This window comes from Ranitomeya imitator, chromosome 10 (assembly GCF_032444005.1).
Source record: "Ranitomeya imitator isolate aRanImi1 chromosome 10, aRanImi1.pri, whole genome shotgun sequence".
NCBI lineage: Eukaryota > Metazoa > Chordata > Amphibia > Anura > Dendrobatidae > Ranitomeya > Ranitomeya imitator.
Window position 1 is genome coordinate 72018648 of NC_091291.1, and position 12977 is coordinate 72031624.

The 12977-nt window shown below is 44.6% G+C and overlaps 1 protein-coding gene across 14 annotated transcripts in view; it reads right to left on the bottom strand.

Annotated features, from left to right (window-relative positions):
• Positions 1–12977, bottom strand: part of PHLDB1 (pleckstrin homology like domain family B member 1) — a 283627-nt gene that overhangs the window by 106074 nt on the left and 164576 nt on the right. For all 14 annotated transcript variants that reach the window (XM_069741034.1, XM_069741030.1, XM_069741029.1 and 11 more), the window contains 2 exons: positions 3194–3316; positions 492–1552 (listed from right to left, as the gene is read on the bottom strand). In XM_069741034.1, the coding sequence (XP_069597135.1) occupies positions 492–1552; positions 3194–3316 (1184 nt within the window). The remainder of the gene's footprint in view (positions 1–491; positions 1553–3193; positions 3317–12977) is intronic.

Genomic DNA, 12977 nt, shown 5'->3' on the forward strand with positions numbered 1-12977 from the left:
AATATTAATACAATAAAAAAACATTCACAATCAAAATTCTAAGACTTTAGAAAACTTTATAGTGTTGTCATTGTGAGATTAACATTAAAGGGTTTTTTCTTTTAGGAAGCTTTCTGCTTTAAGCTGAGGTAGTTATACAAATCCAAGCTGAGTATTACTTGCCGGGTCCAGTGCCGACTCTCCACTACTGCCCCAGTCTCTGGCTGCAACGCGGTCATAGTGGCAACAATGTGTGAGCTCTGCAGCTCTGGAATTAACTGCTGAGCTCAGTGATTGGCAGCAGCGCTTTTAACATGGTGTCAGCGCTGCAGATGATACCAGATACTGGGAGCAGCAGAAACTCAGTGCTGGACTTGGAGAGGCTAAGTAAAGTGCAGTTTGGTTTTTTTTGCTAAAAAAAAAAACTGCAGTCGGAGAACATGTGGTTTTTGAAACCAGAAAATCTCTCTCTCTCAATTTACATCCTTGCTTAAGTTTTGTGTCAGACTTACCAGTCTTTCCATTTCTTGTTCTCTTAGCCTCTCTTCCCGTTGTCTCCGGTGGTAATCCAGTAAATCTTCCTGATTGTCGCTGATGTCACTGATGCTATTTTTTCGCTCTCTGAGAATATGTGCCTTCCTTTGAGATTTTGGGCTTTGATTTGGAGATACCAAGGATCCTTGGCTGTAGGCTGGAGTTAATCGTCGAGATATTTCATGAAAAGAAGAGGGTGAAGGGCTGCGATCCCTTATGGGCCTGGAGAAATTATCTTCAGAACCAGGAGAACTTGCACTGCCCACCCTGCGGCGAGCTGGAGCTCGAGGACTATCAGGAACTCGTGATGGACTCTCTAAGACAGCATTTGATGAACCGGATATTGCCCTCCGTGATAAAGAAGGACTTAGAGGTGGAAGATTTCTCATACTCTCCGGATTTTTTCGTGCCAGCCTAGGACTTTCTGGAGGCAAACTTCTTGCTACACCCACCAGCTGCCTGTAGGGGCTTGAAGGTCGATCCATAATTGAATGCTGAAACTTACTTCCCAGGAGAGGACTGCTTGGAACACTTAAACCGCCCATTCGGGTAGATGCTCCTGGACTTGGAGGACTTATAAGAGAATTTCCACCCATTCCCCGTGAGGAACGTAGATCCAAACTGCTTCCTCCATAAATTGGCGTTGGACGTGGCAAGGAGTGACTAAAACTAGATGTTCGGTGTGGCACAACTGGAGGTATTAATGAAGGTACACCATCCTGGCCAGAAGGGCTCGTGAGGCTAATGCTTCCAGGAGAAGACAGTGGAGAAGTAAAGGCGTTTTCATATCCAGAGTTGGAGGAAAGCGGACTGGTAGGTGGTGATAGCATGCGCCGACTTCCTCCATTAGATAAACAGGAAAGGCTGTGAGTAGATGACTGGGACAATTTCCTGATTGGTGATGTGGACCTTTCCAGAACCAAAGAATCCATGATGTCCTGAAGGTTTTTCTCTATAGAGCTCACCAATGAAGTATGTGAAGGGACATTAGACTGGTATCCACCATCGTGGCAGCCATTCAACAGGGTGGTGGAGTTTTCTAAAATGAAAAGTGTAAAAAAGATAGAAAATAATAAGGATTAGGAATAAGACTTGTATATTAATTTAAAGGGTCTTACAAAACAAAAGACATTGGCCAAATAATCAGCTAAAACATTGGGAAAAATGTATCCCTAACAGCGCTTCGGGCAGATTAAGGTGTGTACATATAGTATAAGGTGAGACCGGTGTTCAGATGAGGTCCCTAGTAGATAATCACATAGTTCCTCAGTAGCTTGGTATAACTGGTGTCATTCACGCATAATATTTGTAAATATGTTTCACAAGATATTCTTGGGAAATTAAGGTTTTTTACCTGTTGTTAAATGACTGCGTAGAAGATGTATGAAGTTCGCCATCTTTGGTTCTTGAGAGCCGTGATGCACCAGACCTGCTGCTGTGTCCCTCTGTGGGAGGATCATGAAGTCCATTATCTCTGATCCTGGGAGCAATTGGAGAAGATGCCATGGTGCACAGATCCTGTTGATGGATACCATGGGATCGTAGGGTATCAAACTGGTCCAGGAGGTGAGTACTTGCTGTTCTGAGTAGGTAAGACGATCAAAGTGAAGCCTCTGACGGTGGTGTGCACTGAGGGATCACTGCCGGTTGACCCGAGCGGTAATCCTGATGAAGAAAGCCACAGCTTTTGAAACGCGTTGGATATCGCTTTCTTTCCAGCCTGATTTTGTGTAAGGACTTTAGTGACGTCACTGTCCATGATCTGTTAGCGGTGCATCACCGCTCAGGTCAACCGACAGTGATCCCTCAGCACACGCCACTGGCTGGGGCTGTGCTGCTGCCCTTTCATCGCCTTATCTACTCCAGACAGCGAGTTCTCACTTCCTGGACCAGTTTGATACCCTGCGATCCCTCGGTATTCAACAACTCCTAGGATCTGTGCACAACGGGATCTTCTCCCATGATCAGAGATAATGGACTTCACGCATCTCCCAGAGTGACACAGCAGGAGGTCTGGTGCATCACGGCACTTCTTTCACCGCCCCCAAGGACCAAAAACAGCGAACTTCACGCAACAGTCACAAAACAGCAGGTAAAAAAACCTTCCTTTCCCAAGAACATCTTGTGAAACATATTTACATATATTATGTGTGGATGACACCTGTTACACCAATCTACTTATGCAACCTCACCTGGTCACCGGTCTCACCTTATACTGTATGTGCACACCTGAATCTGCCGAAGCACCATTTGGACTTCTTTAACTTTTTATACACTTTTCAACAATGGGTGATAGTGGTTTACCAAACCAGGCAGCTGGGTAGTTTTTCATTGTGTCTAGCGCTAGTGTCTCAACTCCTGAAAATGTACCCCTGCAATTTATAATTAGCTTTTGAGAAGCTAAATCATTGCGGACATCCAAAATGGCTGCAATTCTTGGTGTCACTTGTGCAAAAAGCACCAAGCTAACAAAGAACGAACAATGCAAAAAAGATCATACCGCCAAAGTATGGCAATCATTCTAAACTTTCATTTGCTAATACATGTCCATTTTTATATTTTAAGAGAAAAAATCCATCAGGTCAATTCTCAGAGTGTTAAGTACTAGTGACACAACCCTGGACCCGAGTGTCTGCCCCCCCGAGCTAGGCCCCCAGCAGGCGGTCTGATCAGCTCTTACCAACAGCATGTAAGCTTGATGAGGAGCTCCTCCCTGTGGAAGGAATCATGGTTTTCATCCAGAGAGCCTCAGCTGGGTGATTAAATCGCAAAAATGTCGATTGGCCCAAGCAGATCATACAACCTGTGAAGAAATGGAATATATTACTTTTTGCAATTCCTGCAGATTATTCCTAAGTGTGGCAAAGCGACTGTTTCTCACCCGGTGGCCAGCACGATTATCAGACTCTAGGCAAGATGGCTTTCTACATTAGAAGTTCGGCAGAATTTGGCTAAAAGGCAGGGAGGGATTTCTGTGACTCAACACGCAGGAGAATAGCATTATGGAAATAGCAGCCATTAGTCCGGCCTTACAGAAACTCCCAACACCTGAAAAGATCACAGTACCAAAACCCAGATCACTGCACAGGAACAGAAGGCGAACCGATGACATCCACTGCAAAAATAAGAGTGTTTTCGCATCGCATTTTGTGTCCCCTTTGGGGCATAAGTCCAAAATCCCCCGAAAAATGGGGTCCGGACACATACACCAACAGAGTTACTAGACTGTAATGCTGACAGCAAAACAAACGTGAGTGTATGCCATGCCTACTGGAGGTGGACACTCAGGCGAAGTCTACCAAGTCCGAGTGTCCACCTCCTGTAGGCGTGCACTCCCAAAAACCGTGCACGGCAGAGCTCACTCGCTCTGCCGTCACCATTACAGTCTATTGACCCTGTCGGTGCATGTGTCTGGACCCCATTTTTCAGGAGATTTTGGACGCATGCCCCGATGGGGACACATAACGCAATGTGAAAGCACCCCAACACTGAAAAATATTGCCGAGTAGGTGATCTGGACCTCCAGGGGAAGAGGCAAGAAGTAAAATGTCCTAGTGATAGCTCTTCATAAGATCTTTTGTATCTTTTTTCTTATCTGTTTAAAGGGCCAGTCTATTAGCATCGATCAGTGCAATATCTAGGTGCTAGCGTGAGCGCCGGGGTCCTGGATTGTAACTCCACCAAGGACAACATCTGCAAGGAGTCTGTATGCTCTCCCCGTGTTTGCGTGGGTTTCCTCCGGGGTCTCCGGTTTGCTCTCACATGCCAAAGACATACTGATAGGGAATTTAGATCGTCAGTCCCAATGGGGGCAGTGATTATGTCTGTAAAATGCTATATACCGTAAATGAGTAATATTATTATTATTATTTTATTATTATACATTTTTATAGCGCCATTTATTCCATGGCGCTTTACATGTGAATACGGGGCAAATATAGACAAATACATTAAACATGAGCAGATAACAAGGCACACGAGTACATAAGGAGGGAGGATAATATAAATATACTACATGGTGGCCCGATTCTAACGCATCGGGTATTCTAGAATATGTATTTATGTATGTATATAGCAGCCACATAGTATATAGGACTGGCCACGTAGTATATAGGAGCCATGTAGTATATAGCAGACAAATACTACGTGGCCTGTGCTATATAGTATGTGGCTGCTATATACATACATATTGTAGAATACCCGATGCGTTAATATAGGCCAAGCAATATATAACAGTGGCCACGCAGTATATAACACAGCCATGTACTATATAACAGCCCACGCAGTATATAGCAGCCACGCAGTATATAACACAGGCGACGTAATATATATAGCACAGCCCACGCAGTATATAGCAGCCACGTAGTGTATAACACTGCCCACGTAGTATATAACAGTGGCCACGTAATATATAGCACAGCCCACGGAGTATATCACACAGCCCACACAGTATATAAAACTGCCTATGTAGTATATAGCAGCCACGCAGTATATAACACAGGCGACGTAATATATATAGCACAGCCCACGCAGTATATAGCAGCCACGTAGTGTATAACACTGCCCACGCAGTATATAACAGTGGCCACGTAATATATAGCACAGCCCACGCAGTATATAGCAGCCATGTAGTATATAACACTGCCCACACAGTATATAACAGTGGCCACGTAATATATTGCACAGCCCACGGAGTATATCACACAGCCCACACAGTATATAACACTGCCTATGTAGTATATAGCAGCCACGCAGTATATAACACAGCCCACGTAGTATGCAGCAGTGTGGGCACCATATCACTGTTAAAAAATAATTAAAATAAAAAATAGTTATATACTCACCTCCTGGGATCCAGCGGAGCTCCGGCGATACGCGCGCGGCTGTCACCATCTTCTGTTCCCAGGATGCATTGCAAAATTACCCAGATGACTTAGCGGTCTCGCGAGACCGCTAAGTATTCTGGGCAATTTCGCAATGCATCGCCGGGAACAGAAGATGGCGGCAGGCACGAGCGGCTCGGTCGACTACGGAGGGTGAGTATAGCAGGTTTTTTGTTTTTTTATTATTTTTAACATTACATTTTTTTACTATTGATGCCGCATAGGCAGCATCAATATTAAAAAGTTGGGGACACACAGGGTTAATAGCAGCGGTTACGGAGTGCGTTACCCGCGGCATAACGCGGTCCGTTACCGCCGGCATTAACCCTGTGTGAGCGGTGACTGGAGAGGAGTATGCGGGCGCCGGGCAGTGACTGCGGGGAGTAAGTAGCGGCCATTTTATTCCGGACTGTGCCCATCGCTGATTGGTCGTGGTTGTCTTGCCGCGACCAATCAGCGACTTGGATTTCCATGACAGACAGAGACCGTGACCAATGAATATCCGTGACAGAAAGACAGACAGAAGGACAGACAGAAAGACGGAAGTGACCTTTAGACAATTATATAAAAGATAAATTAAAAACCAGGATTACGACATTTCAAAAAAGGCAGAAAAACTGGAGCAAGTTAAAAGCCACCAGGATGGTGAGCGGACTGCAAACTATGTCCTACCAGGAACGGTTAAAGGATCTGGCAATGTTTAGCTTGCAAAAAAGTAGGTGAAGAGGAGACTTAGGCTACTTTCACACTGGCGTTTTTTTTCAATACGTCGCAATGCGTCGTTTAGGGGAAAAAACGCATCCTGCAAAGTTGTTTGCAGGATGCGTTTTTGCCCCATAGATTAACATTAGCGACGCATTGCGACGCATTGACACACGTTGCAACCGTCGTGCGACGGTTGCGCCGTGTTGTGGCGGACCGCCGGGAGCAAAAAATGTTACATGTAACGTTTTTTTGCTGCCGACGGACCGCTTTTTCCTCCGCGCACCTTACAATGGGGCAGCGGATGCGCAGGAAAAATGCATCCGCTGCCTCCGTTGTGCCTCCGTTTCACCGCAGTGTGTCGGGCCGAGTCCGACGCTAGTGTGAAAGTAGCCTTAATAGCAGTCTACAAATATCTGAGGGGATATCAGGGGGTCATCATTATGCTCATTTGCACATGGAAATACGAGAAGCAATGGAATGAAACTGAAAGGGAGAAGATACAGATTAGATATTAGAAAAAAAAACTTCTGACAGTGAGGGAGATCAATGAGTGGAACAGGCTGCCATGAGAGCTGGTGAGTTCTCCTTCAATTGAGGTCTTCAGAGGCTGGACAGACATTTCTAGGAGATGGTTTAGTGAATCCTGCTTTGAGCAGGGGGTTGGACACAATGACCCTGGAGGTCTCTTCCAACTCTATCATTCTAGGATTATAGAATTATGATTCTGCCTTGGGGCAGATGTGAACAACACTTTACAGCCATTTTTCTTACACATAAAACAAGTGTGCTTATTTACGGCGAGTTTGGGGGAGAAAGCAGCGTTCAGGACACAGTGACCTCATATACATGGCCAGTTGTGTCTTGTGGCTGACCAGATACACCACATCTATCTCTACGACCTGTCAATCGGCATGTACTATTCACCTGACCAAGATACTCTACATATTGCGTAAGAAGTCAAAGATGTCCAACTCATCATTTGTAACCTGAAGGACAGCTAGCCCCTAGACACTTTAGGTAGTCATCAGCCAAATGATGGTTGAGCTGTCTCACCTGAGCGCTCCTGTGCGCTCTATCAGAGAGTTGTTGGCAGAAATCCCTGGTGGTTGGCTTATCTGCAGGTCAAAAGGATCAGCAATCCAATATCTGACATGTTGGATCCTTGTCTTTTCCAATATCCTCTCTGATACACATTAGACTGTAGGCTGAACCCGTCAGTATCGGCAGATTCAGCGGACAGTAGACCAATGTGGGCCTTTAGAAGGGCCGAGAGAAGCTGCAGGACAACCCTGCTCACAGACCATACCATGCCAGAAGAATTTTGTGAGCGTCCCTAGGATTTTGAGGTCATGCGTAGACACCCTCATAGTTATGGGGCACAGTAGATGGTCTGTTAAACCCTCAGAGAAGCACCATCAAACCCAGGGGCAGGTGCGCTCAGCCAAGAACTGCTCTACCCTCAACCCAGATGACAGATGCCACAGAATTTATACTAACAGCGTTGTCCGACAGCTCTTACAAGATCAAACTTCAGTTACTTCAGATTTATAACATATGAATGTACTTAAAAATAAATTAGCAGCAATAGTAAAAGGACAGCTGTCCTTTACAGGGTGTTACATGGCCTGCGTGGCCTTTGTAGGGTGCTGGACTGCACTGTTCATATTCAGCATCCGCCTGTCAGTCACGGAGGCTTATTTACTGACAGGAACAGGAGGGACAGAACACTATCAGCACCAAAAACCAGGGCTGTGGAGTCGGTAAGCCACAGTTGCGACTCCGACTCCTGGATTTTATCAGGTTCCGACTCCGACTCCTTCATAAATGGCCAATTCGTAACAATAAATTTACTGTTGTCAAATATTAACATTGTGCTTATTCAGTTTCTCACCATCATATAAGTAATCAGACCACTTAGAGCAAAAACTATATTTATTAGAATACAATTAGAATATAGCAAATAACTTTTATAAACTTTTCTAAACTCTTATAAGTAAATATGCAATAAACTTTAGGGGTTCTGGCAACAGTAGCCAATTTTCTCACCTTGCCAATCAGTGCAGCAGCATGTCCTTCTTGCAGACTGTCTCTTATAGCCAGCTGTAGCGTATGCACAACACAGCGCATGTGATGAATGAAAGAACGTATTGACACAGTTTCAACAAGATCATCTAAACTATCATGTTGCTGTTCATCTGAAGCAACTTCAGTTTGCTCCTCAGTTACAATACTGTGTTCCTCTATTTCAAACATTTCTGTGTCTGTGGACCCAGAATGTTCTTCTAGCTGCTGGTCACCATCATAACTCTCATTCATTAGCTTAATAGTACTTATCATATTTGAAGCATTGTCAGTTACGACAGAAAGAACTTGCTCTTTTTTAAGTTCATAGTCTTGCAGAACCTTTTCCACCAAGACCTGGAGAAACTCACTGGTGTGATGAGCTTTGGTGTCTTTTACTGCCAATGTCTTGGTAACTATTTCATTTTTGTCACAAACAAATCGGACATTGATGGCAAAATAGTTCACTCTGTGACGTGTGCAGGCATCCATTTTAAGAAACAGAAAGCGTCCCTTGAGAGTTTTTTTAAGTTCTTCCTTTTGTTTAAAAGCTTCTTCGATTACTCATTTTCTAATACTCTCTCTCTCCAGAGAAACACCAAGCTTGCGGGCCATTTCCCCATTCAGACACACAAAAGCTGGTCGTGAAAATAATGAAATAGGCACACTATCCTTTACAACAAGCTCTATGATCTGTTTTTTAAATGTATCTACTGTCATTGTCACAGTAACTTTGTCACTGACAAAATATCTTGCAACTGATGGCTGCAAAGTTCACTGCTCCTTTGTTTGGCTGGAAGAGCTGGGCACTGGTTCATTGGTTTGGATGCAGTCTTTCCCATCCACTGCTTTCAGTACTTCTGGATGAAAGCGCTGTAAATGTCTTTTTAGATTAGAAGCTCTGGTAGGAGCATTTTTATCTTTGCCTGAATATGCACTGATCTTGGCTTCACAGCATTTGTTTTCGTCTGGATCATTTGTCATACACTGACAGACATAATGTTTTCTATCTTGAGTGATGGTGAAATGTTCAAATACAGCTGATTTAATGTGATGCTTCTTTGACATTCTCAGGTTTTTAATTCTGCATTCACAATCCAAATGACAATGGTTTTTCTAAAAACAATTGTACAAAATTATTGCCAGGTCGTACAACTGATATAATGGTCAGTAATACCGTTATTCCTCATGTACTCACAGTTGACTGATGCAAAGTTTGTTGAAAGGATAATACTTCTTACAGTCTTCCTCTTCTGAGTAGCAGCTGTGAGATGTTTGGAAGACACACACCAAACATCTAGTCTAGAGGAGGAGCTTTACTACTAAGAATTTGCAACACATTTTCACTTTCAGTTTCCTACATTGTAAGTAGGGGGGGTTGGGGCAGCATGAGGCTAACCAAGTATAAGATTAGATAAGGGCAGTGAAGAACAGTGACACACAAGAAGTAAGGGTACCGTCACACAGTGGCATTTTGATCGCTACGACGGCACGATCCGTGACACTCCAGCATCGTAACAATATCGCTCCAGCGTCGTAGACTGCTGTCACACTTTGCAATGTACGACGCTGGAGCGATAATTTCATGACGTATGTGCGATGTAGAAGCCGTTGGTTACTATGCGCACATCGTATACAATATCGTGCACACCTTTGTTACACCATGCGATCATGCCGCCACAGCGGGACATTAGACGACGAAAGAAAGTTTCAAACGATCTGCTACGACGTACGATTCTCAGCGGGGTCCCTGATCGCAGGAGCGTGTCAGACACAGCGAGATCGCTGGAACGTCACGAATATATCGCTGGAACGTGCCGTCGTAGAGATCAAAATGCCACTGTGTGACGGTACCCTAAGAAATGTCTATCATTATAATTTGTAAAGCGCTGCGGAATATGTTGGCGCTATATAAATAAAATTATTATTATTATTATTATTATCTCCAGCAGAACTGCTTATCACTATTGTTCATAGTTTGATAGAACATATATATTTGAGTTAACATTTATAAAATTCATATGAAAGTTCAATTATGAAATATTAATACATTTTTTTTTAAAGCTGGAGTCGGTACATTTCTACAGACTCCGACTCCAACGAAAACTAACCCCGACTCCGACTCCACAGCCCTGCCAAAAACTAAAGCTCAGATGTCTAATAACAACAACTAATGGTCAGTGCGGCACCTATAGGTCCGGTCGCTCTATCTGCAGTGTCACCATTATTATACAGGAGAGAAATGTGACAGCAGCTTCTGGATGTCTGGCCTCATTGCCAGCACTTAGCATTATGGGGTGTTTTTTAACCTTTTTTCTAGAAATGAAGAAGCAGTTTTATCTTTAGATCTATTCCAAAATCAAACGCTAAATCTGTCATTTTTTTTACGAATAAAACACATTGGGCCCAATGCCTCAAAAGCTTTTACACCAGAATTCTAGCATGGAAGCTCTGAAAAGTCACAAAATGTAGGTACAACCCAGAGCTCCACCTACATTTTGTGACTTCTGGTGTCTTCGCGCCACTGTCTCCAAGCTCTGCCAAAATGGACGGAGCTGGGAAGGAGCATAGTGATCACCACTAGTCAAATTCATTACAACCAGCGGACATAAGTCTCACTACGGCATAGACCGGAGTAGGAGTTCTGCTGAGGAGCAGAGAGGTGCACGCCTTTCATCCAGCGCTCCTGAATCATAGACATATGCCTCTTCATGAATCTCCAGCATACGACTCCAGTCTGGCTCCTCATCAAGACCGCCATGAACGCTAGTCTTGATGCATCGGGCCCAATTTATGAAGATATATATTAATGTCAGGGGTTTTTTTTAGCATAAAATACCGGTACCTTCAAATATGATGAGAATTTTGTGCAACTTGTTTTTTTACCCCAAAATCAGCCAGTTTCACCAACGTGTGCCCAACTGGGGTGGTACGGGACGTGGCAATGCCCTCCTGTCCAATTCATCAATAGTTACACTACGTTAGTGGTGCCACTTATCCCAGAAATGCCCTACAGCCCGGGCCAAGATAACATCTGTCAGAGGCGCATGCCAGTTTTATGGGGCACCTAGTACATTCAGTGGGTGGCCTCTTCAGGAGTCCGGATCGCCTTGCTCCAGTGGCCCATTAAAATTGGGGTACAAATAACCTGCCTAAATGATTCGGGCCCATTAAGGCCAAATACACTTTAAACTTCTGTTCTTCGTCCGTAAAATGACAAGAGGGTCCCAACAATATAAGGGGTCATCAGGCTTGGACAAATTATCAGCTACTGACATGCTAGCGTTTAGGTCAGTAGGGTCCGAATACCAGAATGTCAGGGCTGGGCACGTTTCCCCACATTAGGATGGTGCGGCAGTGCCCATGCTCCAATCATTCTCTATGGAACTGCTGGCAGTGAGCCGCATAGGGAATGGAGGAACAGTCCAGCCTGCGGCACACCGGCGCTCCATACAATGTGCTGGAAAAGGTCCTGCAATCAGTCAGCCCCCACTGATCTAAACATTATCACCTAACCGGGGTCACCCGGACCACCCATGTTATATTATCTATTACTAGAACAAGTTTTCAACTGGAATCACTTCAGAGAAACATTTCTTTGTCTGGATATTGTTATTCCTTAGCGGTTTATGGTGGCCCGGTGCTCTGGGTTCGCTTTTAGCTTATTTATTTCAACTACCTTCGGCGCGATCTCGAGCAATGACGTTGTGACGGATGATTGATCTTGTGCAAGCCCAGATAGCGGTGGAGAAGACCCTGGTGGACCTATCTTGATTGTAACAAGCCATCAGGTTGCTGGTCTTCCTCTACTTCTTCCTTCTGTTCTTCTCACCATGATGTCCTTCTTCAGTGATCGCTCTCTTTGTATGATATGTCTAAAGTAGGCAAGTCGTAGCTTGGTGACCCTTGCTTTGGGTGACATGTCTGCTGGTTTCACCTTCACCCAATATGTGGTCACAACCTCCTGGATCCTCTAGTTCTGGGCAGCAGACATTTTTGCCACTGTACGGACCACCTAGCAAGAAGGTGGCTTCTCTCCATCGCTGGGCAATCTGATGGTGTTTAGGAGGAACATTAGGGGACCCCATAACGAGCATGTATCAGGAATATCTACACAAAGAAGCTTTTCTCTTCAAATTAAATGGAATTGCAAACATTCTGTGTGACATAACAGCAAATTAATATTTAATGGTGGAGAAACCCTGTAAGTGAAGCAGCGGCTGCGGTGTGAGCCTCCCGGCCGTCACACTGGATTGCAGGGTGTTGGTGAGGAATAATTATAGGATGAGTCTCAGCACCGGCTTCGCCTTCTCTTCCAGCCGCAGCAGCGCTGTTTATTTTAGACATTTCCTAACAAATCCTTGTCCTTGGGCCATGAAAAAGTCTGCTCAGACAAGAAGAGCGAGAGCACGGCGTGTACAGCCTCACTGAATGGAGGTGTCGTCACATCATAATAAAGCCGCGATCAACGGGTCACAAGTTACAAAAAGTACCATGCCAGTACTCTACTGAGGACACCGGCTGCCCCCATCCCATGCCCCTAGTCTAGCCGCACTTAGGGGGCACACACGAGTGGGGGGAGACGCGGCCATACGGCAGGACTTTATGCAAATGAAAATTCATTTCTGTAAAATTCGACACAACTTTCTAATAAATTTTGCTTCATTTCCTCAGCATTATCTGTATAGTGTACAGATCTCCAGAGTTCGAGGGCGACCGCAGCTCTCCAGCTATTGTGGAACTACAACTGCCATCATGTCCTACAGGAAGTGATTCACGATTGCTTTTATGATTCTACAATCAACAGTAAGGCTA